Source organism: Rhineura floridana, chromosome 5, assembly GCF_030035675.1.
Source record: "Rhineura floridana isolate rRhiFlo1 chromosome 5, rRhiFlo1.hap2, whole genome shotgun sequence".
NCBI classification, from domain to species: Eukaryota; Metazoa; Chordata; class Lepidosauria; order Squamata; family Rhineuridae; genus Rhineura; species Rhineura floridana.
Genome location: NC_084484.1, coordinates 185,051,030 through 185,078,294, shown reverse-complemented (window position 1 = coordinate 185,078,294; position 27,265 = coordinate 185,051,030). Strand labels below are relative to the sequence as shown.

Genomic DNA, 27,265 nt, shown 5'->3' with positions numbered 1-27,265 from the left:
TTGCATATTCTCCATTAAGCTTGAGGAGACAGAAGCATCCACATGGCTTCCCTTCCAAGATGACCATTATCATGGACTGAGACTCCTTTTATTTTATCTAAGATAGAGCCTATGTTTCCTGAACATATGTAAGGTCGTGAGTAAACATTATTTATCTTTTACTTAAGAAGATTGTGTCTGTAATTATTTGTGTCTGAGGGAAAGGGTGGACTGGTTGATTCTCACCCCTCTGCTTGCATTTATATCTCTGCTAAGAAACAGGACCATGAAACTATTCCTATTTCAAACATATTTTTAAAATACAAACAGGTTATGGTTAGCCCAGATATAAGTTGAGAATTGGGGGCAGAGACCTGGATATTTGATTTCTGATGGAACTGTGTAAGCCACCATGCCCACCACTGATGCTGTTGTCTTGGTGACATGAGCACAGCTTGAGTCACCCAGGTGGATCGAACGCCCGGCAGCTGCTATAGCTGTGGTGTGGATGGAGGGGGGGCAGGTGGGCCACAGCACAGGATGAAGCGGCAGGCCTATGTGAATTGCAGGGTTTAAGAATGCAATGAGAGCCCTGTAGATGGATAAGGCACAAAATCTCACCTAGCTCAGCATTTTGTTCTCATGGTGGCCACACAGATGCTCCAAAGGGAAGCCCAAAAGCAGGACTTGAGCGTAACAGCCACTTTCCCCAGCAACTGGTACTCAGGGACATCCTGCCTCCGATAGCAGAGTCGAGCCGTCGTGGCTAGTAGCTCTTGACAGCCTTGTCTCCCTCCATGGATTTGTCAAATCCCCCTTTAAAGCCATCCAAGGGGTGGCCGTCATTCCATGCTGTGGGAGTGGACTGCCTAGTTTAACTATGCCCTGTCCTATATCTCTGGAGCACCTTGCTTGGGAAAATCTGGTTCATTCCCCTCTCTACTAATCTAGAAAGTGAAAATACTGCTTTTTCAATGGGCTTTTGCTTGAGTGTCTGCTTCCAGTTTTGGTCTCCAATGGGGGTTTTCGCCACTGCTGGATTTCTTTGACATTACAGCATTGTTTGGCTCTTTTAATTGGTTTCATGTGGCTTTGTTGTGTTTGATTTTATTACGCTTGTTGGCCAGCCTGCTAGTCCCATTTCTGGAAGAGAATGATGGGATGCAAACTTTTATATAAATAAAATTGCTTGTGGTCCCTGACGCTACATGAAAACAGACCCTCTAAAACCCACACGACAACCCCTAGCTTGCTGAACAGGGCCTTCTCTGGGAATAGGGTGCACATGTGCTGGGCCCAACTGCCCTGTCCTGACTGCTGGGTGGGGGGGGGAGGAAAGCCTCACAGTGTGCTGGATGCCAGATTGGTGTCTTCGTGCTTGAGTTTCCCATCTAAGGCGAGCCCGCGCTTCTCCCGGTTGTTGGCGAGAAACGGGGTCAACGTGTAGACTTTGCAAAATGTCGAGCTTGGAGCCACCACGTCGCTGCAGAGGAAAATAGCAGGCATCAGTGAAAGAGAGCAAGATGCACCAGGCCCAAATCTAAACTTCACATGGCTGCAGCAGTTCACAGCTATGTTTTCCAGCAAGAAAAAGGGATTCAAGTCATAGGAGGTAGGGGGCTGCAGCAGCAAAATGTTGCAGCATGCAATGCTGCTGTTCAGGTTCCCTGATGCTCTACTCCACTCCTTTCCCCCTCCTCAACTATCCAAGCATTCTGTTTGCCCCTGAACAGTCAGACAGCATTCTGTAGCAACTGGGCATGCTAATTCCTCATTGGGCTGTTTTTTATTTTATTTATTTATAACAAAAAATTATATACCACTATTCATAAAAAATATATCAGTTTACAACATATCTAAATACACAATAAAAACACACATATCTATATCTATATCTAATCTCTCTCTCTATATATATAAAAATCAGAAATTGTTAACTAGCTATTGCAGTAAGAGGTCTTCTCAATTGCCTGCAAAAGCCCAGTGACATAGAAAAGTTTTCATCGGGTGTTTAAAAGTCGGAACAGAAGGTGCCTCTCTGAAATCCCCTCAGACCACCAGGTAGTGCAGCCTTCCCCAGCTTGGGGCCTTCCAGATGCTTTGGACTCCAACTCCCATTAGTCCCGGCCAGCATGGTTGTGCTTCCCCAAGTTATTATTATTTAATAAATTTATATCCCACCCTTCCTCCCAGAAGGAGCCCAGGGCAGCAAACAAAAAACCCTCTAAAACACCTTAAAAGCAGACTTTAAAATATATTAAAACAAAACATCTTAAAAACATCTTAAAACAACGCATCTTTAAAAACATCTTTTTTAAAAGCTTTAAAAACATATTTAAAAGCAATTTAAAGACAGACGCAGACTAGAATAAGGTCTCTACTTAAAAGGCTTGTTGAAAGAGGAAGGTCTTCAATAGGAGCTGAAAAGATAACAGAGCCTGTCTAATATTGAAGGGGAGGGAATTCCAAAGGGTCAGTGCCACTATAGTAAAGGTCCGCTTCCTATGTTGTGTGGAACGGACCTCCTGATAAGAGGGTATCTGCAGGAGGCCCTCACCTGAAGAGTGTAGTGATTGACTAGATAAATAAGGGGTGTAGTGTTATAAGGGGTAAGATGATCTTTCAGGATGAAGAAGGCTGATGCAATGCCATTTTGCAGGGATTTCTAGGAGGGAAATGGCCGCTGAGACCATTTCCACCTCTGAATACTAATCCCCCCCACACACACTGTTTTCCCCACCTGCAAAGGGGGGAACAAAACTGAGGAGGGGCCATGTTGACTCAGCACTCCTCATGCCAAGTCAGAACATTGGTCCATCAAGGTGATTTTGGCTTTCCCCAGGTAACCTGTCATGGTCGCCAAGGGCCATTTCACACATGATGTTTTCCCAAAACAGGGACGATCCCTACAATACGCAGAGCTAAGCGGAGGCGGCATCACAAAAGGGTGATCCTACCAGCCAAGTGCCCAAGTCCTTGCCTTTATTCGTAACAACATCAAAGTGTGAGCAGTTCTTACATCCATCCCTCGTGTGACTTTTTCATTCCACAATTTTTCATTTTTTCTTTTTTTGGTTCTTTACTCTGCTCAGTTTCATTTGTAATATACACTTGTTTTGCAGATCAAAGCAGCCGAGTGGGCACATATTTATATTATGCTGTATATTTTTTTTAAATAAACAAACATGCATCCGGAGGGCAGCAGGTTGGGGAAGGCTGCTTGAGATTGTAAGCTCCTTGAGGGCAGGGTCCTGCCTGTTTTATTTGTACAAGGCCATGTAAAATGGACAGAGCTGTATACCAGATACTCACTCCGCTTCCTCCACTGCAACTGGGCATTTGTACTGGGCTGTGTTAAAGAGGCAAATGTCTGCGTATTGGCGTACTGGAAATGCAAAAAGAGAGAGAGAACAGGGTGAACGAGAGAAGGCATTACAGGAACCCAGAGGCTGGACCGCTCTTGGTAGACCAGGAGTCTTGCATGCTATGGAAGGGGCCAGTTGTTGCTGATGATGATACCATTAATGTTAATAATAATAATAATTTTATCGATCTATCAATCTATCTTATTAGTTACTCAAAGGTCTCCAAGTGACTTACAAACACTGTTAAAAATAAATATATTACACCATGAAACAGAAAGAAATAACAAAAAGTAGATAACGTTCTCTTCAAACTATTAGCTGATTGATTCCTAACATTCAAATCTCACCCTTCAGTGGCAAATTGGCATTCTTGGGATGATTCACAAAATAGCAGAAAACGTCACCAGCAGCACAAAGCAAAACAAACGATAAAATGTGAGAACTCAAAGTGAATGTTGCTTCTACGTGTGTTCTGAATGATTATTGTTTTATGTATTTTTGTTTTTAATTGGGCTGTGGATTTCAGCTGTGCTTTATCTATAATTTTACTTGTATGCTGCTTGGAGATTTATTTATTTTGATCGAGCGGTCTATACATTTTCTAACTACATACATAGATATGTAATAAAAACACACACAGGAGCTTAAAAATCACTCAAGACGTTAAAAGTCAGCTGTGTTTGAAAGCCTGGGGAAATGAACGGGTCTATGCTTGGAACCGAAATGGTAGCAAAGGAGGTACCAGGAAAGCCTCCCAGAGGAGGGCTTTTCATAGGCTGGGGCCACCACTGTGAAGGCTCCGTCAAGTCAGCCCACTTGCCCCTCTTGCCCAAAACTGCCTATTCTCCCTCTCTCATTACATTAGAACTTAGGGACATTCAATGAAGCTGGATGTTGGAAGATTCAGGACAGATAAATGAAAGGACATCTTCACACAGCTCATAGGTAAACTCCAGAATTCGCTTCCACAAGAGGCAGTGACGGCCACTAACTTGGATGGATTTTAAAGAGGATTCGAGAAATTCATGGAGGAAAAGGCTATCAATGGCTACGAGCCACAATGGCTATGCTCTGCCTCTGGTATGCTTCTGAATGCCAGTGGCTGGAACTCAGGCTGTAAACACACCGGTCGCCAGAGCAAAGCGCTTCCATGAGCCACACCTGGAGGGGGAATGGGTTGATCTGCCGATCAGCTGTGAAATCTCTTTGAAGCTGAATTTTTAAAAAAGCACTCGAGCTGCTCCACCAGATTTTACAGTAAAAAGGGGCAAGGTTTGGCAAGAGTTGTGAGCCCCCGTTTTCAGGAGAGAGAGATGGAGATGTGCTGGAGCCGGCAGAACAGGGAGTCTGTTTCTACCCTCAGAAGTAGAACCTTGCATCGGTAGCAATCTCAGTAAGGGGTCGGGATTGCAGTTCAAGATTGATAAGGAGATAGTCAGGAAATACCTAGTTAACCTAAATGAGTTCAAATCTCCAGGGCCTGATGAACTGCATCCCAGAGTATTGAAGGAACTTGCGGATGTACTCTCGGAACCTCTTGCCCTCATCTTTGAGAAATCCTGGAGAACGGGAGAGGTGCCGGAGGATTGGAGACGGGCAAACGTCATCCCGCTCTTTAAAAAGGGTAAAAAAGAAGATGCGGGGAATTACAGGCCGGTCAGTCTGACTTCAATACTGGGAAAGATATTAGAACGGGTAATAAAAGAGTCCATTGGCAACTATCTAGATGACAATGCTGTGATTAGTAGGAGCCAGCATGGGTTTGTCAAGAAAAAATCCTGTCAAACTAATCTCATCTCTTTTTTTGATCGGGTCACTAGCTTAGTAGATGGTGGAAATGCTGTAGATGTCATCTATCTAGATTTCAGCAAAGCGTTTGACAAAGTCCCCCACGACCTTTTGATTAGCAAACTCGTAAAATGCGGACTAGATGGAAATACTGTCAGGTGGATTCACAACTGGTTGGAAAACCGTACTCAAAGAGTGGTCGTCGGTGGCTCTGCTTCGGACTGGAAGGAGGTCTCGAGTGGAGTGCCACAGGGTTCTGTCCTGGGGCCAATACTCTTCAACATTTTTATCAATGACTTAGATGATGGGGTGGAGGGAAGCCTTATGAAGTTTGCGGATGATACGAAACTGGGAGGGATAGCTAACACAATGGAAGACAGGAATAAAATCCAAAGGGACCTGGATAGACTAGAAAATTGGGCTGAAATTAATAAAATGAAATTCAATAAAGACAAATGCACGATTCTGCATTTAGGCCACAAAAATAAAATGCACGGGTACAGGATGGGAAATACCCGGCTTAGCAGTAGTGCCTGTGAGAAGGACCTTGGAATTGTAGTGGATTGCAAGTTGAACATGACCCAGCAGTGGGATGCTGTGGCAAAAAAGGCAAACGCGGTTTTGGGCTGCATAAACAGAGCTATAGTTTCCAGGTTGAGGGAAGTAATAGTCCCACTATATTCTGCATTGGTCAGGCCTCATCTGGAATACTGCGTTCAGTTCTGGGCACCTCATTTTAAGAAAGATATAGACAAGTTAGAGCGGGTTCAGAAGAGGGCGACAAGGATGATAGCCGGTATGCAGAACAAGTCTTATGAGGAAAGGTTGAAGGAACTTGGCATGTTCAGTCTGGTGAAGAGAAGGCTGAGGGGCGACATGATTGCACTCTTTAAGTACCTGAAGGGCTGTCACATAGAGGAGGGTACAGATTTGTTCTCTGCTGCCCCAGAGGGTAGGACTAGGTCTAATGGTTTTAAGTTGCAGGAGCGTAGATTCAGATTGAACATTAGAAGGAACTTCTTGACAGTAAGGGCAGTTTGGCAATGGAACCGACTGCCTAGGGAGGTGGCGGGATCCCCTTCGCTGGATGTCTTCAAGCAGAGGCTGGACAGCTATCTGCGGGAGATGCTCTAGCGGTGGATTTCCTGCTGTGAGCAGGGGGTTGGACTTGATGGCCTACAAGGCCCCTTCCAACTCTATGATTCTATGATTCTAAGTGGGGAAAGTTGCTGCTGTTGCAATTCTGGTCCTGTCTGGGGGCTTCCCAGAAGAGGCGCCTGGTTGGCCGCTATGAGAACAGGATGCTGGACTAGATGGGCCCCCTTTGGCCTGATCCTGCAGGCTCTTCTTATGTTCTTAACTGGAGATAACGGGGGGGGATCAGCCTGATGCCCCCTTGGCATACAAGGCAGGTGCTATCCCACTGAGCTACAGGCTCTGCCCCCATTGATGTCACACGTAACCTTCTGCTTTTAAAGCCTAATGCTCCAACCTAGGCAGACGCTGTGTTTTCACAGGGTTGCATTCAACTAAGTCCTACTCAGGACAGATCAAATGAAATGAAATGAACCTCCTAAGTTAATTATGTCCATTAACTTCAATGGAACTACTCTTGAGTAAACACGGCATACCACTCCCAGTTGTTTTGTTTACTGTTTTTGGCCCTGGGACTTTCTTCCACAACCACCCTAGCCGGGACAGGCCTTGCATGGAGTCAGGCTCTACCCCACCCAATACTGTCTAAACATCCAGGTGGCAACTCATTTTGCTACCGGACCTTTTGAAGGATGGGGAGGGACAGAAGCAACAAGGGAGGGGTGCAGCTCCGCCTCTGGGAGCAACCTCACTTTCAGGGCCATGAATATTGTGGGCTAAAAGCAAGAAAAGGTGCTTTAATTGTAAGACCTCTCTTACACTGAATTATGCCAGTGAAGCATGTATATGCATTAGGGCTGTCACCGATTACAGAAACCTTAGCTGTGCGCCTTTTAGTTGGCTAAATCTACAGGTGAATAAATAATAGCTTTGCAGGGAAAAGCAACACGGCTTTGCTTTTGTAAAGTGATGTCCACAAATGTCACAGGAAGTGTCTGCAAAAGAGGGAGCGGTGAGGGGGGGGGACAGATTGCCTGTTCCAAGGCTGCAATCTGCATTAATATAGTCATTATCCTATCGGTATGCCATTTTATATATTTAAATACATATCTGTAATAATACCGATGATGATAATGGCAACTATAAGAATGGGAATAATAACTGCTGCTTGTAACTGCTGCTTTTGGTAAATTGTATTGTTTTTATTGATGTATTTTTATATTTGTGTTTATTTTTTGTAAGCCGCCTTGAGGGCCTTTTGGCCAAAAGGAGGGGTAGTAATCAACAACAACAATCATCGCCATCATCATCTGTCCAATGAATCAGGGCACCCGACGTAGCCAATCAATCAACTAAACGCTGACGTTCTAACGCAGGGCGGGGAATCTCAGGCCTGGGGCCACGTGTGGCCCTCTAGGTCTCTCCATCTGGCCCTTGGAACTCTCCGCAGGCCACACCCCTCACTGGCTCTGCGTCCCTGAACTCCGAGCCTTTGCTTGCCTGGGTGGACTGTAGATTGCAGTGCGTGAAAGTGTGTGTAGAAACAAGCCTCCTGCACAAAGGCAAACTTTATATTCATCGCTCTGGCCGCTTTTGCCTCTGGTTCCACCCACCAGTGGCATGCGGCCCCCGGAAGGTTGCCCATAAGGGAATGCGGCCCCCGGGCTAAAAATGAGTTGCCATCCCTGCTGCCCTAATGCATTTACCACTCATTTATTCTGTTTCTGATTGTGGATCATGGATGTGGTGGGGAGTGTGTGTGGGGTGTGAGAAAGAAAGAGAACGAAGAGTCATGCAGAGCACTGACAGCTGAAAATCCCGCTAGGCCCTTTTTGGAGCAACTGAAATCTCGCCAGATGCTGCCTCGCTTGGCAACTTCTTAAGGACTGTTGTTGTTGTTGTTGTATGCCTTCAAGTCGATTTCGACTTATGGCAAACTTATGAATCTTTTTGGATATATTCATAGGGTTTTCATGGTAAGAGGTATTCAGAGGTGGTTCACCATTGCCTTCCTTTAAGCCTATGGCACCTGGTATTCCCAGGTGGTCTCCCATTCAAGAACTAACCAAGCCTCACCCTGCTTAGCTTCCGAGATCGGGTGTGTTCAGGGTAGTACAGCTGTAGCTTCTAAAGGGCTAGAAACATGTTTTTAACAAAAGGGGAAAACCTACATTCCAAGGACAGTAAGTTTCATACCCATTACCAAATCCTGCACTTGAGAAATGTCATAGGTGGGGGTGTGGAAGGAGGCTTTCTCAAAGGCTTTTATGAGAGAGCATCTGGTGTTTACCTGAGATTTTAATCTTCTTCACCGTCTTGTTGGTGTTATTTGTCACATGAACGTTGACATTGATCGGTTCCCCGTGGTAGTAAATCTACAGTGAACACAAGTGGCAAGTCCTTAAAGAGGAAAAGACCCAGTGGTCTTGTTTCTAAGAAGCCCTTCCCTTGCAAAGCCCCCCTCCCCTCATGGCTCAGACCCAATGTTTACCCTACGTCTACCCATCCCAGCACCCTGGACAGGATCCCTTGGTCCTTGGACCCTTGCCTTGCATTTCCAACTGCCTCATCTTTGCAATTCACTCTGGAAACAATCCCCTGGGGAGCTGGCTTACTGAACAGGGTGACAAAAGCCCTTCACAGCCAGACATTCTTGAAGTCGTGTACAATAGGGTAGCATGTAATAAAATACAAAATATACAAACTTCCAAAAACAATAAATCTATATCTAAAAACTCTAAAAGCATTAACATCATGTCATCGACTATACAATTAATGCTCCACAACTTGACGAGGTCACACCTCAAGGACACACCTCCTTAAGCAAAAACGTCTTCAGGAAGCACTTAAGCATCACAAGGCTGGGCGCCTGTCTAATTTCAGCTGGTAACATTCCAGACGGCTGGAGGCGCAACACTAAAAGCCCAGTCTCTGTTACGAATTAAGCGTGGGGCATGCAGTAGTCTCAGCAGTGCCCCACTTGAGAAGTGCAGTTCCCGGGCAGGGAAACATGGGGAGAGGCGGTCCCTCGGGTTCTCCTGCACAAGCACACAGTTGTGGCAGGCAGTTCCCTGATCCACAGCAGAGTCAGGATTAGGAGGATCCCTCCTAACATGATCACGGAGGGGAAACAGCAATCCGCTGCCAGAGCTCCCTGTTCGTGCCCCACGATTTCTTGCATATGGGTATCAAAAAAGGTCCTGCAGGATACCTCTTTGTCCAGGGAAGCTTCCAAGTGCAGGGGCTTATCAGACATGAGGAACTGCCTGGTGGTCTCAGCCATGGGCTGTGGTCCTGGTCGCTCAGGCGCATACTGGACTTTGCGGATCACCAGGCGCACGGAGTTCCTGCAGGAGCACAGAAGACCAAGCGTTAGGCAACATCCACACTGCAGGCCTGAAACCTCAATCGCTTAACTTGAATTAACAACACCTGGCTGTGATTTTTTTACAAATTACATAACTGGGTGCCTTAATCTGAGGTGTTAGAAGACAAAAATAGAACATTTTACCAGAGATTTCTGCGGTTTGCTTTCTCACTCTGATTTGAGAAAGTACATAAAATTATTTATTTTTAATATCTAATAATTTATGTTGGTTATAACATTTTGGTGATGTATTGTTGCTGTTTTATAGCCCCTGATGAAGGCCTAGAATATATACAAGCTGAAACTTGTTGGGCTTTTTTATAAATAAACTACCTTGTGATTTTTCACCTTATTTATTTGTTTGTTTTAATCATTGATATCCTGCCTTTTCCCCAGAACTGGGACTCAATGCAGCTTGCAAAAATTTAAACAATCACAGTTAAAACATGTTAAGTAAAACATACAGAAAGTTATAATTAAAATGTAATTAAACTATAGAATTAAAACCATTTAAAACATAGCGATTAAAAACTCAAAATAAAAATCAGCGTAACAGCACCTTATTAATAACCCTCGCAGTCAGTTTCCAAAAGCATGTCACAATAGCAAAGTTTTCACCTGCCGATGGAAGGACAGCAGGGACGGAGCCAGTCTAACCTTCCTAGGAAGGGAGTTCCAGAGCCTGGGACCAACCACCAAGAAGGCCCTCTCCTGTGTTTCCACCAGACATGCCTGTGAGGGTGGCGGGACTGAGAGATGGGCCTCCCCCAACGATCTCAGAGCTCAGACAGACTCATATGGGAAGATAAGGTCCTTCGGATAGCCTGGACCCGGGGCATACAGGGCTTTATAAGTCATAACCAGCACTTTTAATTTTTTGTTTGGGTCTGCTTGGATGTTTATCTTTTTTTTTTTGTCTCAGCTTTAGTAAGGTGCCATGATGGATTCTTTGGCAGAGAACAAAAGGACCCTCAGAACAGATGAGTGTATAATGGCATTGAGAAAGTGGATAGAGAAAAGTTCTTCTCCCTCTCTCATAATACTAGAACTCGTGGACATTCAAAGAAGCTGAATGTTGGAAGATTCAGGACAGACAAAAGGAAGTACTTCTTTACTCAGCGCATAGTTAAACTATGGAATTTGCTCCCACAAGATGCAGTAATGGCCACCAGCTTGGATGGCTTTAAAAGAAGATTAGACAAATTCATGGAGGACAGGGCTATCAATGGCTACTAGCCATGATGGCTGTGCTCTGCCACCCTAGTCAGAAGCAGCATGCTTCTGAAAACCAGTTGCTGGAAGCCTCAGGAGGGGAGAGTGTTCTTGCACTCGGGTCCTGCTTGCGGGCTTCCCTTTGGGGCATAAGAACATAAGAAGAGCCTGCTGGATCAGACCAGTGGCCCATCTAGTCCAGCATCCTGTTCTCACAGTGGCCAACCAGGTGCCTGGGGGAAGCCCGCAAGCAGGACCTGAGTGCAAGAACACTCTCTTATGGCAGTGTTCATTTAGCTTCTCTGCAATCTCCTTATCGTTCTTTAGGACACCTTTGACTCCCTTATCATCCAAGGGTCCAATTGTCTCCCTAGATGGTCTCCTGCTTTGAATGTATTTATAGAATTTTTTGTTGTTGGTTTTTATGTTCTTAGCAATGTGCTCCTCAAATTCTTTTTTAGCATCCCTTATTGTCTTCTTGCATTTCTTTTGCCAGAGTTTGTGTTCTTTTTTATTTTCTTCATTTGGACAAGACTTCCATTTTCTGAAGGAAGACTTTTTGCCTCTAAGAGCTTCCTTGACTTTGCTCGTTAACCTTGCTGGCATCTTCTTGGCCCTGGCGGTACCTTTTCTGATCTGCAGTATGCACTCCAGTTGAGCTTCTAATATAGTGTTTTTAAACAACTTCCAAGCATTTTCGAGTGATGTGACCCTCTGGACTTTGTTTTTCAGCTTTCTTTTTACCAATCCCCTCATTTTTGTGAAGTTTCCTCTTTTGAAGTCAAATGTGACCGTGTTGGATTTTCGTGGCAATTGGCCAGTTACATGTATGTTTAATTTAATAGCACTGTGGTCACTGCTCCCAATCGGTTCAACAACACTTACATCTCGCACGAGGTCCCGGTCCCCACTGAGGATTAAGTCCAGGGTTGCCGTCCCTCTGGTCGGTTCCATGACCAACTGGTCTAGGGAATAGTCATTTAGAATATCTAGAAACTTTGCTTCTTTGTTATGACTGGAACACATATGCAGCCAGTCTATGTCCGGGTAGTTGAAGTCACCCATTACTACCACATTTCCTAGTTTGGATGCTTCCTCAATTTCATATCTCATCTCAAGGTCTCCCTGAGCATTTTGATCAGGGGGACGATAGATCGTTCCCAGTATTAAGTCCCTCCTGGGGCATGGTATCACCACCCACAACGATTCTGTGGAGGAGTCTGCCTCTTTTGGGGTTTCGAGCTTGCTGGATTCAATGCCTTCTTTCACGTATAGAGCGACTCCGCCACCAATACGTCCTTCCCTGTCCTTCCGATATAGTTTATATCCAGGGATAACCGTATCCCACTGGTTTTCTCCATTCCACCAGGTCTCCGTTATGCTCACTATATCAATGCTCTCCTCTAAGACCAAGCACTCCAGTTCTCCCATCTTGGTTCGCAGGCTCCTAGCATTAGCGTACAGGCACTTGTAAGCAGTGTCTCTCTTCAAGTGTCTTTGGCACTTGTGGTTAGGCCTGTGGTAATTTTGCTCTTCTGAATTTATATCCTGTGCCCCTGCTCTCACAATGCCTACTTCTAGGCCTACCCCTTTTAAAATTTCATCATTTCTTTGGTTTTTATCCCAGGGGGGAGGTTTATTCCGAACCGGACCTTTCTGGTTGGCATCTGGTTGGCCACTGTGAGAACAGGATGCTGGACTAGATGGGCCACTGGCCTGATCCAGCAGGCTCTTCTTATGTTCTTATGTGTTGCATGAAGAAGTCATTTCTTTTGTGTCTTACATTTGCCAGCTATCCAGAAGGCTTCCCAACCCCTTACTCATTTCGTACGGAGAACTACAGTTCCCAAGATGCCCTGGAAGTACTCAGCCGGGAGTGGAAAACCTTGGGCATGGGGGCCATCCTCCATGACTCCATCTTGATCTCAGGACTCGCTTAAGGCAACCATCCCCTTGAGTTACACCCCTCACCAGCCCTGCTCCACGCCCTCCTTGAGTGCTTTGGGTGGGACATGTCCTCAAACAGTGACAATGCTTCTGGCTTGTCTGGATGGAGAGGAGGGTGTCTCTGTGCATACAGACCTCTGACATTTGAAGGGATGAATTTTGGAATGTAGACGACTAGACGAAGGGAAGAGTCACATCCATTGCCCAAACCACTTCCGTCTCTTTCCTCGCCCACCAATGGAATGCAGCCCTCAGCATTTCCCCATAAGGGAATGTGGCCCTTGGGTCAAAAAAATGTTCCCCATCTCTGTGTTAAGTGATGACAGCTCTCCCTTTGGGAGAGGCCACAACAGATGTACAGTTCACTAATTTGTAACTGCAGTGCAAATAAAATCATAGTTTAGTCCCGAGGCCCATGTCAGTTTACTCCTCCGGCACCCTAACAGCACGCGAGGTTTACATTATCCCTGGGTTCTGTTCTGGGGCAAAGAAAACCTTTGGTTAAAAACCAGTGGCAACTGATGGCTCTAAATAATGGCAATTGTTGGCAGTTCTCCCCTCCAGATGTTTTAGACTGCAACTCCCACCAACCTCAGCCATCATGTAGCAGTCCAAAACATCTGGAGGGCTCCAGGTTGGGGAAGCCTACTCTAAAGGGTAAGACCGCAGCTCGGTCTTACACCAGTTACTCCTACACCACAACAGGTGCCTTATCCATTCCCTACCACATTTGCCTCCCTGTCTACATTATCTTCATCTCCCTCCACCCACATTATGCCCTCTAAACCTAAATGGATATGTAAGCTGCTCAGAGCAAGGATTTATTTGCTTGCGTTACTATGGAAAGCATGATGTACACCAGCAGCGCTATGGAAAGAAAAGTGGGAGTCAGGGATGCCTTTGCCAAACCAGAAAAGTGGCGTTGCCCACCTCTTGTGGATTTTCTCCTCTAGATTCTCTGCACAGAAAGCTTTGACCTCATAGTCAACGCCGCAAGCCTGGAAGAGAAGTGAACAGGAGCAAGGTCAAGAAAGGCTAACAGCAGGGCTGCCAGGCTGGGGCATGAACAGCCAGGGTCAGATTCACCAGGGTGGGCACGAGGGGTGCAAAGATCTGCCCATTTCCGTTCCCTCCGTTTCTCACTTTTCCAGTCCTAAAATTAGTTCTCCACATTTCTGCATCAATTTGCAAATAATAATAATAATAATAATTCTCACAAAATATTTTCGGCATGTTAGTGCACATTTCTCCCTATAAACACATCTTTGTAAGCAGTTTTACGCGTTAATTTTACTAACATTCATCTTTATGCACATTTTTATAAACGCTGCTTGCTTGGGGAGCTGCACTGCAAGATTCAGATTAAGTGCACATTCCAAAGGGTGGCCGTGGTTTGGTTCTCATGTTTTTTCAGAAAGTGAGAATTTGGAAAATGTGGCTTTAAATGCAAACCAAATCCAATTTCTCCCTCACCCCTTCTGGGGAATCTTGGTCACAACATTAACATTAGCAGACTCTGATTATTGTGATGCCCTCTTAGCAGTACAGAGAGCAACTGTGTAAAGGGGCCTTTTTGGTTCTGTTTCTTTGCTTAAGGACTTTCCATACCACTTAATCATCAGCATTTCTAAGCAGCGTACATAAAAAAAAACCATAGAGAGAGGGGAAAAAAAGAATAATCAAACTGAACGTAAACCCATATGCTACCTTTAAGTACCTTCAGGAACAAGAAAGCCTCAACCATGTGCCTGAGGGTGCCTGTCCATTCTCAGCTGGGAGGGAGTTCCACAGGCTGGGGCCCACAACACTGAATGCATTTGTTTATTTGAAAGGTTTCTTTCCTGCCCTTCACCATAAGGTCCCAGGGCAGGTTGCAACAATATCATCAGTACAATTAGAAAAGCAGAACAGGGTTCCACAAAACGCGGGAGAGAGCCTTTTCAATTGTGGCTCCCAGACTTCGGAATTCCCTGCCCCAAGAAGCCCGCTTTGCTCCTTCCCTGATGGTCTTCCGGAAGCTTGTAAAAACTATTTTGTTCCAGAGAGCCTTTGGCTGGGACTGACGGGTCAGCCTGACACTGTTTTATGTTTTTTAATCTTTCATTTTTATCTTTCAAGTTCTTTTATTCTCACTTTCTTATATGTGCATGCACATATATACATCTGTGTATGTGTATGCATAATGCATTTTAGGTATTTCAAAATAGTATTTTATGCATTTTAATTTACTGTAATGTTTTGTGTTTTTATTGTGTATTTTATTATATATGTGTGCGATTTTATTGTAGCTGCCCTGAGTACCCTATTGTAGTGTAGAAGGGCGGGATAGAAATATTTTAAATAAATAAATAAATAAAAGGGCACGCAGAATAAAAGAGGTGCATCTTCGGCACACAAGTCCTGCATGCGGGCTTCCCACAACGGGCATCTGGCTGCCACTGTGAGAACAGGATACTGGCCTCCTTCGGCCTGATCCAGCAGCCAGGCATCTTCTTATAGAGGGGAAGCTATACAATGAAAGTACCAAACACACCTCCGCAGGGAGGGAGTTCCAACAATTGAGGGGCTGTCACAAGAAAGCTCCCGCCTCTCCCCAGGGCTGCCATTCCCTGCACTTCTGAGGGTGGTGGAACTACTGAAAGCCCTCCCTCTGCTGATCGCAACACCCAAGAGGGTCTGTAGGAAAGGAGTTAGTCTTTCAGATGTACAGAACTCCAGCCTATAACCTGGCTGCCGCATTTTGGACCCCTTTTATTCCGTACCACAAGGTGGTGCATTACCTGGTGGACCTTTGGCAGCCTCAAAAATGAAAACGTCTTGGTGGTCCTTGGAGCTTTGCGCAACACGCAATCAAGCACGAAATAAAGAACCCTCCCTTTTGCTTCTTCTTTCTTTCTTTTTTTAACACTCAGCCACTTATGCTTTTCCTTTTGACAAGAGTAATCTTATTCAACGAATACCAAAAGAAACAAAAAAACCTATCGGGGAGTTCCCTAGAATGGTAGATTACGGGAGCTTTCTCCAGCAAAGTTGTCAGAGGCTGATGAAGAGTTGGAGTCCAAAACATCTGCAGGGCACCAGGTTGGGGGAAAATGGAAATGGCCTGCCTTCAAGAATCCCGACTTATCACGACCTTACGAATAGGGTTTTCATGGTAAGTGGTGTTCAGAGGGGGTTTCCCATTGCCTTCCTCTGAGGCTGAGAGGCAGTGACTGGCCCAAGGTCACCCAGCGAGCTTCGTGGCTGTGTGAGGATTCGAACCCTGGTCTCCCAGGTCGTAGTTCTACAAGCAGGGAGTCTGCATCTTCCATGTGTGATGACGCCTGAAACTTCCCCAAGATGTTAGCATCCTTTCCCATCCTCTCGTTCTCCCACTCACCCACCTGACATGGCTGTCTTTTCTCTCTTTGTTTACCTTTCCTGTGTCCTCAGGTCCAGGTTGCAGTGTCACAGAGCAAGGCAGGTTGGGAGGAATCTGAAACAGAAAGCAGGTCCTCGTCAAGAGCAACATCACAAGGTTGAACAGCAAAGGCACAGGCCTTCTCTGAACAGACTTTTCAACAGGCACAAAAATCCCAGTGCTCTTCACACTGATGTCCGAGGCTCACGGGATTTTTCAATGCTGCAAGGTTGGCTTTAAGATTCTCCACATTTAGTATAGGAAGTCACTGTCCTAATCAGACAGATGTAATGCTGAGAATGCCTTGTGGAGACACTGGCAAAATCCTGGATATTTGCAGAATGTTCAGGCACTTTTAAATTATATTCCAGTAGTATGGGGGTTAACAGCAGGACAACTAAAGTGGACTTTGCGAGCCCTTCTGGTTGCTAAGAGACTTATATTTCAAGCCTGGAAGGATAAATACCGACCGTCTATTACACAATGGACTGAAGACCTCACTGCCCTGGCTACATTGGAACATATTTCATATAGACGTCAATTCGAGTGGATACCTATCTGGACACCTGGAGGGCTTATATTAACTTATATGCTTAACTCAGGATGTAGGTAATGATGGGTATTCTATCCATAATTTAAACTAAGGGTGGTTTATTGTTATTATTATTATCATTCATATATTATTTTTTATTTTTTATTTTTTGTATCTTATTTTTATTTTATTTCATTATTTCTTCCCTTTGTTTTCTTTTTCTTTCCTTTCATTGTTAAATTTGCAACTAAAATATTATTATTAAAAAAAAAAGTTCCTCCACTTTCAAATCACATTGTTTTTTATCCTTTGGCTTCCGGAGATGCAGGCTGGTTTGGAGTGTCAGCAGCCGGTGCTTTGTCTGATCGCATCTGATAGCTGCTGCTGCTACAGCTTCATGTCTTGCCTCAAAAGGCCTTGCATTTTCTATTTTACATTATATCCCATTTTATATTAGTAAATATATATCCCGCCTTTCTCCTGCCACTGAACTCAAGGCGAGGTGCATGGCATTCCCGGGAGGTCTCAGACCGGTACTGTCGTGACAAATTCAGAAGTTCAGGGTCCCTTCATGATAGTCATGCCACATCCCCTCACAGCCACACCCCCTCGCTCACTCTCCATTGTCATCTCCACACTTCTCAGTTCTTCCCACGTGCAGCTTCACCCACAACAACAGATGTCCCTAGCGGCAAATCAGCATGAAAGGGGAGTGTATTAACTACTGAGGAGAGTCCTCTCAGTGGCTGACTCGCCTCCTTTCACTCTGATTGGCTCCAATCAGCAGAAAAGGACAAGAAAGGATGTTAGAAGACTCTTCTCAGTGACTAATACACTCCTCTTTCATGCTGACTGGCTCATAGGATGCTGAAGACAGAGGGACCCTGCTGGGACCCTGCTCCCAAAAAAGGAAAGGGTCTAAGACCCCCTGGACCCTAGACCACTACACCCCGTCTCAGACTCAGACCTGTTTAGCTTCAGCAAAGTGGCTGCATCAGCACCTTCAGGACACTCAGAGCTCAGGATGTTGGGGTGAAAGACTCTGGAAGAAAAACCTCTGAACAGTGTTTATCTGTGTATGACTGCAAGGCAGCTTTTCCCAACCTGGTGTCTTCCAGAATATTTGTACATCAACTCCCATCAGCCCCAGACAGCACAGGCGTATGACGCTGGGCTGATGGGACTCATAGTGCAAATCATCAGGAGGGCATCGGCCTGCGGAACGTCCCTATAAGGCTAGACCAGTGGCTCTCAAACCTTTTCTTTCACCTTGGACCCCTTAGAAATTTCTGGTGGTCTCGTTGGAGCCATTGCAATAGGCTGTGCTAGATGCTGCCATGATCTTTAATTGCATCATTATTGCTCCTTTGATTTATACACTATAATCAAAGAAGCAACAAAAATGCAATTAAAAATCAATATGAATATTCAGTGTGGACATGCTGTGGAGCACCTAGATGAAGCTTGCAGACCACTGGTGGTCCACATACCACAGTTTGAGAACTTCAGGGCTAGACCAACCATACAATCAGAGCTTGGAAAAGTTACTTTTTTGAACTACAACTCCCATCAGCCCCAGCCAGCATGGCCACTGGATTGGGCTGATGGGAGTTGTAGTTCAAAAAAGTAACTTTTCCAAGCTCTGCAATCTCCCCAACCAGTCACTTGGGGTGGCCATTATCCTGTGTAGCACAGAGTTTTTGCCATTTGTTTCCAGCCTCAATGAGGCAAGTTGTGCATCATCAACCTCGTCTTTCCTCCCTGGAACATTTTTTTCTAAAATATTTTGCAGTCAGCAGTGTTTCATTCAGCTGTTCTTCTCTCCCTCCCTCTCTATCTGCTGCTGCCAGTGGCGGCTGGTAGCTCCATGTCAGTGGGGCAGTGGAATCCACTCTGGGTTTTAGCCTGAACTTTCAAGGAGCTGTCCAAGGTGCTGAAAGGGCTAAACTGTGCAGACCATCTTTCTGATCAAAATCACCCCACCACCTGCTTTTCAGTTATTTGGAGGAGGGTGGGGGATATATCACCGTCTCTTTTCCTCTTTGAGGAAAAAAGCAGCTGGGAGGAGGCGACAGGGAGGGGAGATTTGTTTGGGAAAAGCCTCCTTTCACTGCCCCACTCAAATTCATAGTCCCCATGACCGCAACACAAAATATAAAAAATGGGAGACAGTTCATGCGGCTGCCACATCATGTCTTGCTTGGCCCTTACATTAATGTCCTTTCAAGAGAGGCTGTGGTGGTTTAGTTTGGCCCTTAGAGGCAGCAGCATCAAGAGCGGCCCTTGGGTGGGTAGCACCTTTGGCAATTTTCACATGTGGCCAATGCCTTGAAATGGAACTGCTCGAATCGCCCGCCAAGGATTTCAGATATGCATGTAGGAGTCAGCGTTTGGCTGCCATTTTGGAAGAGAGGGCGCCACCAGGGCCATTGTCTGATTGCTGTACCATTTCATCCGTGCCAAAATGGCAGCCATGTTTGGATGAGGCCTACGTGTTGCCCGGGGTGGTGTGACAGACAACAGAGGGGGAAAGATAGGCGGGCGGGAACACGAGAGCGAAAGGGGGAGAAAGTAGGATTCCTACCTCAAAGGTAAAAGGGTAGGCCTGCTCACCAAGCTTCTTAATCAGCCGTTCCTGGAGCCGCGTCAGAGGCTTCTTCTCCTCAGCGACAGGCGGGAAGGCCTGGATGTTGGCGACAAAGAGGTCCTTGCGAAAGGTCAGGCCCAGGACGTCCAGATCCTCACGCCCATAGCGGAAGGCGCATGTCAGGGTGACAAACACTGAAAGGGGGAAAACAAGATGCGTTGCACAGAAGAAGGCCGGAAAGAGACCCCAATTTCCCACGTGCAGACGGATTTTACTTCTTCTCTTGTATTCCCAGTGCAGCTTACAAACAACAGCAGCACAACAACAGAACATCACAATCATAACACAAAAAATGATGGAATGATCTCCCTGACGAGGTCCGCCTGGCGCCAACACTGCTATTTTTTCAGTGCCAGGTCAAGACTTTCCTCTTGTCCCAGGCATTTTAGCATGTGTTTTTAAATTGCTTTTAAAAATGTGTTTTTTTAAATTTGTATATTTGTTTTTAATGTTTTCAATTGTTGTAAACCGCCCAGAGAACTTCAGCTATGGGGCAGTATACAAATGCAATAAATAAATAAATAAAAATCGCAATTACAGCGCCTGGACCATTAAGAACTGACCTTACTGAGTCACATAATATAATTAGAAAATCATTGGCAGAACAAACGTAAGCAGTTCCAGTCTAAAACAATACTAACAGAACAGCAGATAAGAACCAGGGCACACATTATTTCATTCACCATCACCCACACTCTACCTCAATCATCACTCGCAGTGCTCAGTTCAACAAAATGACAAACATTTGAGGCATCAGCCCTACAAGAGGGCCCTTGTGTCTGCTCTAGACATTCACTTAAATAATTTGGTTTTGGGGTATGATATTGAAGGGAGGAAAGCAGGAGAGGGGGAAACATTTTCTTCTGGCCGAGGGTCGCATTCCCTTTTGGGCAATCTTTCAGGGGCCGCATGCCAGCCGTGGGAGGATCATAGGCCAAAGCAGGCAGGACAACAGATGCGAATCTTACTTTCGTAGAACATCCTTCATTCCAGACACACAAAACTCAGACATTTCCACACACACACCCCTCTCTCCATCCAAGCGGGCCAGTGGCATTATCATGGTTCAAGGACAGTTCCAGCCATGCAAGAGCACCTGAGGAGGGCGTGGAGCAGAGGACCATGCGGGGCGTGACCTCAGGAGAGAGGGTGTGATCTGGGAAGAGGTCATGTCCTGAGGAGGGTCCCAAGTGCCAGGTCAAGAAGCCTGGAGGGCTGCATCCAGTCCCTGGGGTTCCCCACCCTTGGGGCAAGGAGTTACCTTTCCTTTCTTTTAAGTATTCTGGGTCAACCAGCACGACGCCATCTGTGAAACGGAGAAAAAGCAGAAATAAAGGCAACGCCCACAATGCTCCGCGAATGTTTCCGCTCCGCGTGCCTTCTGCAACTTCCCCAGTTGTCCAGCACTGCCCACGAAAACCACGACTGCAGCACAGGAGGACCCACCCGGGGGGGGTTGGTTACTGCAAGACCCCCGCCAATGCCTAGACCCACTGCCGGTTGCTGCCCTCTCCATGCAGCCTCAAGGTTAAGAGAAACTGGGGATCCAGCTGAGACAAGCACCCCAAACTGATATATGGGAAACGAGGCAAAGAAATTCTGCTTTGAGCATGCGGAACCCAGAGAATTCTGGACTTGAAAAGCAGGGATTCATAGACCTTAGAATGAGGGCCCAGGTGAGGCAAAAAACACCTTGGAATGTGGGGCACAATTATAGAGACAGGGGAGGTGACTACCAATGTAGCCCCATCAGTGCAATCACAGGCAAAAATAAACAAACAAGTCCCTACTCCATCTCAAGGTTCACAGAATCATAGAATAGTAGAGTTGGAAGGGGCCTATAAGGCCATCGAGTCCCAACTCCCTTCAGTAGTACATGCTCTGGTTCTGTCTTGTTTGGAACACTTTATATGTAGGCCTTCCCTGGAAAACAGTCCGTAAGCTGTAGCTAGTGCAGAATGCAGCGGCTCACCTGATGAAAGGCAGCCACCGCCGAGATCATATTACCCCAGTCCTCAAGGAGCTGCACTGGTTACCAGTGGCTGCTCAGGCCAAATTCAAGGTCTTGGCTTTAACCTTTAAGGCCCTATTTGAAGCTGGCCCACTCTACCTAAAGGGATGCCTCCACTCTCACCAGGGGCGTCGGCTAACAAGATCGTCCACAAATGGTCTACTTCTTATTCCCCCCATAAAAGCAGCTAGATTGGTGAGGACCAGGTCTAGAGCCTTCTCAGTCGTGGCTCCCTCACTTTGGAACTCCTTGCCAACCGACCTTCGCCAGGCCCCCTCCTTGCTGTGTTTTCGATGGGCCTTGAAGACCTGGCTCTTTAACCAGGCATGGGAGGGGGGTTAGGCTGGCAGAATGTAGTTCTAGGGGGGGGTTAATTTTTTTAATTTTCTGTTTATGTTTTTATATGGAATGTATTTGTGTTTTGTTGTACGTTGCCCAGAGTGGCAGATGGGCATCTAACAAATCTAATAAATAATAATATAACCCGATGCTCAGTGCAGGGATCCAACTGGAAGCATACACTTGGGTGGCCTCCAGTGTTAGTTCTCCTCAGCAGCAGACTCAGTGAAATCAATGGACACAATGAACTTGGGTCCCTTCCTTTCAATGGGTCTTCTCTGAGTTGGAGACTATAATAATAACGATAAATTTTATTTCTGAGTCGCCTATCTGGCCGAGTTAATGGCCACTCTAGGTGACGTACATAATAAAATGATATACAACATATACAATATAAACCAGAATACAATATAAACCAAAACCGGAATCCCTAATTAATCTAAAACCACCCACATCTATAACAAAATAAAACTAGTCCGCCCCAAGAGTCCTGTAGGCCTGCCTAAATAGCCAGGTTTTCAAGACTCGGCGGAAACTTGCCAGGGAGGGGGCATGGCGAAGGTCATAGGGTAGGAAATTCCAGAGGGTGGGGGCCACAATCGAAAATGCCCTCTCTCTGGTCCGCACCAGTCTAGCTGTTTTAACTGGTGGGACCGAGAGAAGGTCTTGTGTGGCTGATCTCGTTAGGCGGCATATTTGGTGATGCTGGAGGTGCTCCTTCAGATAAACTGTTGGCGCGTGCACTTTGATACAGTCCAGAGAAGCGACTCTGGAGCTGTGCAGAACCAGAAATAATCCAGGCCAAGCAAAGTTCTTTGTAAGAGTCTTTTACTGACAATGTTTCAAACGCAGTCCTCTCTCCATATAACTTTTCCCCCACACTAGAGCTTCTGCGAGAGCTGCTCTTATCAGAGCCGTTGCCCTTGCCAACCATCTGCTGGCCTTGACAACTTTGGCACTCACTGTTGCTCAAGTTAACCCGTTTTCTCCAGGTTTCCTTTTCTCTGCAAAACCTCTGTCTGTGAGTCACATAGATTGCTTTACTGGTCAACAGCCCCCACCTGGGACTCACAGATCACAAAACTACATTTCTCTTATTTTCAATTATACATTACAATTTCAATATACATATATATACACATCATATTGTTTCTCATTACTCATTCTCATTACTGTCTCTATTTCCATTTCAGTTTTGTTTCTTTATTCATACAATTTATTCAGCATTAACTTTATTTTTCTCAGATTCATTTACATTTTGCACGTTGAGCATCTGTACTAGAAATTGGTATTTATCATCACTGAGTGGTTTCGTCATTATATCTGCCAACCTGTGTTTTGTGTCACAATATTGTAGCTTGATGACTCCCTGATGTATGCAATCACGAATATGGAAATATCTAACACTGATATGCTTAGTCCTTTTTGTATTAGCTTCCGATGTTGCTAGTGCAATACATGTCTGGTTATCCTCGAATACTGTTATGGGTAAGACAGTATTCACATGCACTTCCCGAGCGAGTTGTGTAAACCACTGTATTTCATTACAGGCAACAGACAGGCCCACATATTCAGCCTCAGCACTGGATGTCGCTACAATAGCCTGCTTTCTGCTGCACCAATCCAGTACTGAACCGTGTAATCTAATTACAATGCCTGTTGTGGATTTTCGACTGGCTAGGTCTCCAGCATGATCTGCATCTACATAGCAGCCCATGCCACCTTGTTTTTGTGCTGACAGTATTAATCCCTTTGCTCTTGTGCCTTTCAGGTATCTTAGCACTCTTTTAACACCCAGCCAATCATGTTCTGATGGCTTTTCTACTTTCCTACACAATATGCCTACTGCATTGCATATGTCTGGTCTAGATACTTTTACAAGGAATTGCAACTTCCCTATAACGTGTCTGTAGAACTCTGGCTTTTCATATGCTATGTTGCATTCTTCTTGCTGAAATGAAACTGTCATTGGTGTACTCACTGGATTGCATTCACTCATGCCACACGCCTCTAGCAAACGATCTATTTTCCCTGTCTGAATTAACGCAAAACCACCATCTGCAGTCCGTGTAATTTCTGTTCCTAGATAGTGTTTAACTGGCCCCAGGCGCTTTGTATCTACCTGTTGTTGTAGACTATCAAAGAACTGTCTTTCTTCTGATTCTTCTGAGCAAATATATAAAATGTCATCAACATAAATAGCACAATATGTTTTCTTGCCATTTACACATTTCACATACACACATGTATCAGCAACACATCTAGTAAATCCCATATCCGTTAACACTTCATCCAATCGCAGGTTCCAGCATCGCGCACTTTGGCGCAATCCATACAATGATTTATGTAATTTACAAACTAAACCCGGTGTTTCAATGAACCCTGCTGGCTGTTCCATGTAAATGTCTTCTGTTAATACTCCATGCAGAAAAGCAGTGCTAATATCGTAGTGAAATACCTGCATTTGATTCATTGCAGCAAGTTTAAGTAACATCCTGATTGATTCAAACTTCACTACAGGCGCGAACACATTATCATAGTCGGTTCCATAAATCTGTGTGTAGCCTTTCGCCACTAAGCGAGCTCTGTATCTCGTAACTATACCTGCACTATTTGTCTTTCTCTTAAATATCCATCTACAACCCACAGCCTTTTTCCCCGCCGGTAGTGTGCACAGTGACCAGGTTTTTTTTTTCGTTATGGCATTTAGTTCTTCCATTGCAGCCTTCCACTTTTCTTGCTCAGCACGTGGTAACTGAGCAATATCAGCCAAATTAGAGGGATCCCTTTGCGTTCCCTGTGTATTAATCGAGGCTAGAACGTCCTCATGGGATTGTTTTGCTACAGCACATTCCTTCACAGCAGGCTGTGCTTTGTTTATGTCATGTCCCTGTCTTATGTTTGCATCCTTTTTGGCATATATATACGTATTGACATAAAATAGTGAATCTTGCAATTTCCCCTTCATACGTATCTCATCACCTTTCTGCACAATGCATCTATTTCCTTCAAAATATACTTTACAACCTATCTGAGTTAGTTTTCTTATTGACAGAATGTTACATTTTAAATCAGGAACCAAAAGTACATTTGTTAATATTGTTCTCAGATTACTCAACCTGATCGTCCCCTTCGCAATCGCGTCCCGTGACGATCCGTCAGCTAGATAAATCTTCTCTTGAACAGGCTTTGAAGTGTAAAACAAGCTTGCGTCCGTAATTAGGCAGTTTGACGCCCCGCTATCTAGAAGCCATTTAGAGTTAAGTGTTTTATTGTCCTCCTCAGTAATAAAGTTCACACTGGATTTCTGCCATCCATAGTCCCTGTTTCTTCTTTTCTTACTCAAACACTGTTTTTGTATATGTCCTCGGGACCCACAAAAATAACATATTTTATTTTCTTGCCTGTTTCTTGGATACTTTTGTTGAGCAGCTTCAGCCTCTTTGAACTCAGTCCTTTTACTCTCATGTCTTCTGTTCCATTCCTGTTGCAGTTTTTGCTCTACAAAGTCCAGAGTTAAAGTTCCATCTGGCAATGTCTCCATACTAGTAACCAAAGTGTCCCATTTCTGATCAAATGAAGACAAGATTATATAAACCATCTGAATGTCACTGTGAGTCACTCCTCTATCTTGAAGATCTCCAAATAATCGTCGAAATTCAGCAAGATGCTCACTCATAGTCACTTCATCAGTAAAACGCATCTGATATAGTTTTCGCGCTAAACACAGCCGGCTTCCTGCGGTTTGTTGCACATGAGCGGCTCTTAGCTTTTCCCACATTTGATGAGCTGTCGGCTCATTACTTACTAGCAACAATTGTGTATCAGACAGCCCCAGAGTAATAAAAGCCTTCGCTTTCTCGTCTTTCTTCGTCCACGCTGCTGATGGAGCGGCCGGAGGGGGATTTTCCACCACGTCAAATAAATCTTCCTTGACCAGAACTGCTTTCATTCTCCATTTCCAACTGGAGTAATTAACTGCATTCAATCTCTCCACTGGCATCCCGGATGACAGGTTTATAGCCATGTTGTCTACTCTTCACTTGCCTCTCACTTGCTGCTTCTGTCCTCTGCAACAACGGATCCAAACAGCACCAGAACCTCTTACTTGGGACTGTATTCTGGGCCCATAACCCCTGTTGGCGCGTGTGCGTTGATACAGTCCAGAGAAGTGACTCTGGAGCTGTGCAGAACCAGAAATAATCCAGGCCAAGCAAAGTTCTTTGTAAGAGTCTTTTACTGACAATAAGTTTCAAACGCAGTCCTCTCTCCATATAACTTTTCCCCCACACTAGAGCTTCTGCGAGAGCTGCTCTTATCAGAGCCATTGCCCTTGCCAACCATCTGCTGGCCTTGACAACTTTGGCACTCACTGTTGCTCAAGTTAACCCATTTTCTCCAGGTTTCCTTTTCTCTGCAAAACCTCTGTCTGTGAGTCACATAGATTGCTTTACTGGTCAACATAAACTGGGCCGAAACCATATAGGGCTTTAAAGGTTAACACCAACACCTTGAATTGGGCCCGGTAAACAACTGGTAACCAGTGTAGATCCACTAACACCGGGGTGATATGATCACGGCGATGGCTGTTCTTCATCAAACGTGCCGCCACATTCTGCACCAGCTGTAATTTCCGGACTGTTTTCAAGGGTAACCCAATGTACAGCACATTACAGTAGTCTAAGCGAGAGGAGACCAGGGCATGTACCACCTGTGGGAGCAGATGGACAGGAAGGTAGGGTTGCAGCCTCCGTATCAGATGGAGTTGATACCAAGCTGCCCGGCTCACTGCCGACCTGAGCCTCCATGGACAGCTGGGAGTCAAGAATGACCCCGAGGCTGCGGACCTGGTCCCTCAGGGGCAATTTTACCCCATTAAACACCAGGTCTATATCTCCTAACCTTCTCTTGTCTCCCACGAGCAGTACCTCGGTCTTGTCGGGGTTCAGTTTCAGCCTATTACCTCCCATCCATTCACTTACGGACTTCAGGCACTTGGAAATAGTATCCACAGCCAACTCTGGTGAGGACTTAAATGAGAGATAGAGCTGAGTGTCATCCGCATATTGGTGACACTGCAACCCAAATCTCCTGATGATGGCCCCCAGCGGCTTTACATAGATGTTAAATAGCATGGGAGAGAGGATAGAACCCTGTGGCACACCACAATTGAGAGGCCAAGGGTCTGAAACCTCATCTCCCAATGCTACACATTGATGCCTGTCTGAGAGATAGGAACGGAACCACTGTAAAACAGTGCCCCCTATTCCTATTCCCTCCAGGCGATCCAAGAGGATACCGTGGTCGACGGTATCAAAAGCCGCTGAGAGATCCAGGAGGACGAGGAATGCATGTTCTCCCCTATCCAATGCCCTCCTCAAATCATCTACCAGAGTGACCAAGGCTGTTTCAGTTCCATGTCCATAAGGTTGATAGTGGGGGAGACTGCAGGGAGAAGAACATCAGGGGCCATCTAGTCCAGCACCCTGTTATCACAGTGGCCAACCAGATGTCCCAATGGGAGGCCCGCAAGCAGGACCTGAGGGCAAGAGCTCTCCTGCTTGTCATTCCCACCAATTAAAA

General features: G+C 45.5%; 1 protein-coding gene across 3 annotated transcripts in view; it reads right to left on the bottom strand.

Moving 5' to 3' along the window:
* The window catches only part of ARRB1 (arrestin beta 1), a 187,512-nt gene that overhangs the window by 18,337 nt on the left and 141,910 nt on the right, over positions 1-27,265 (bottom strand). For all 3 annotated transcript variants that reach the window (XM_061629140.1, XM_061629139.1, XM_061629138.1), the window contains exons 4-11: positions 20,594-20,638; positions 19,270-19,466; positions 16,169-16,228; positions 13,684-13,751; positions 9,439-9,574; positions 8,518-8,602; positions 3,292-3,364; positions 1,325-1,462 (exon numbers count right to left, since the gene is read on the bottom strand). In XM_061629140.1, coding sequence (XP_061485124.1) covers positions 1,325-1,462; positions 3,292-3,364; positions 8,518-8,602; positions 9,439-9,574; positions 13,684-13,751; positions 16,169-16,228; positions 19,270-19,466; positions 20,594-20,638 — 802 coding nt within the window. The remainder of the gene's footprint in view (positions 1-1,324; positions 1,463-3,291; positions 3,365-8,517; positions 8,603-9,438; positions 9,575-13,683; positions 13,752-16,168; positions 16,229-19,269; positions 19,467-20,593; positions 20,639-27,265) is intronic.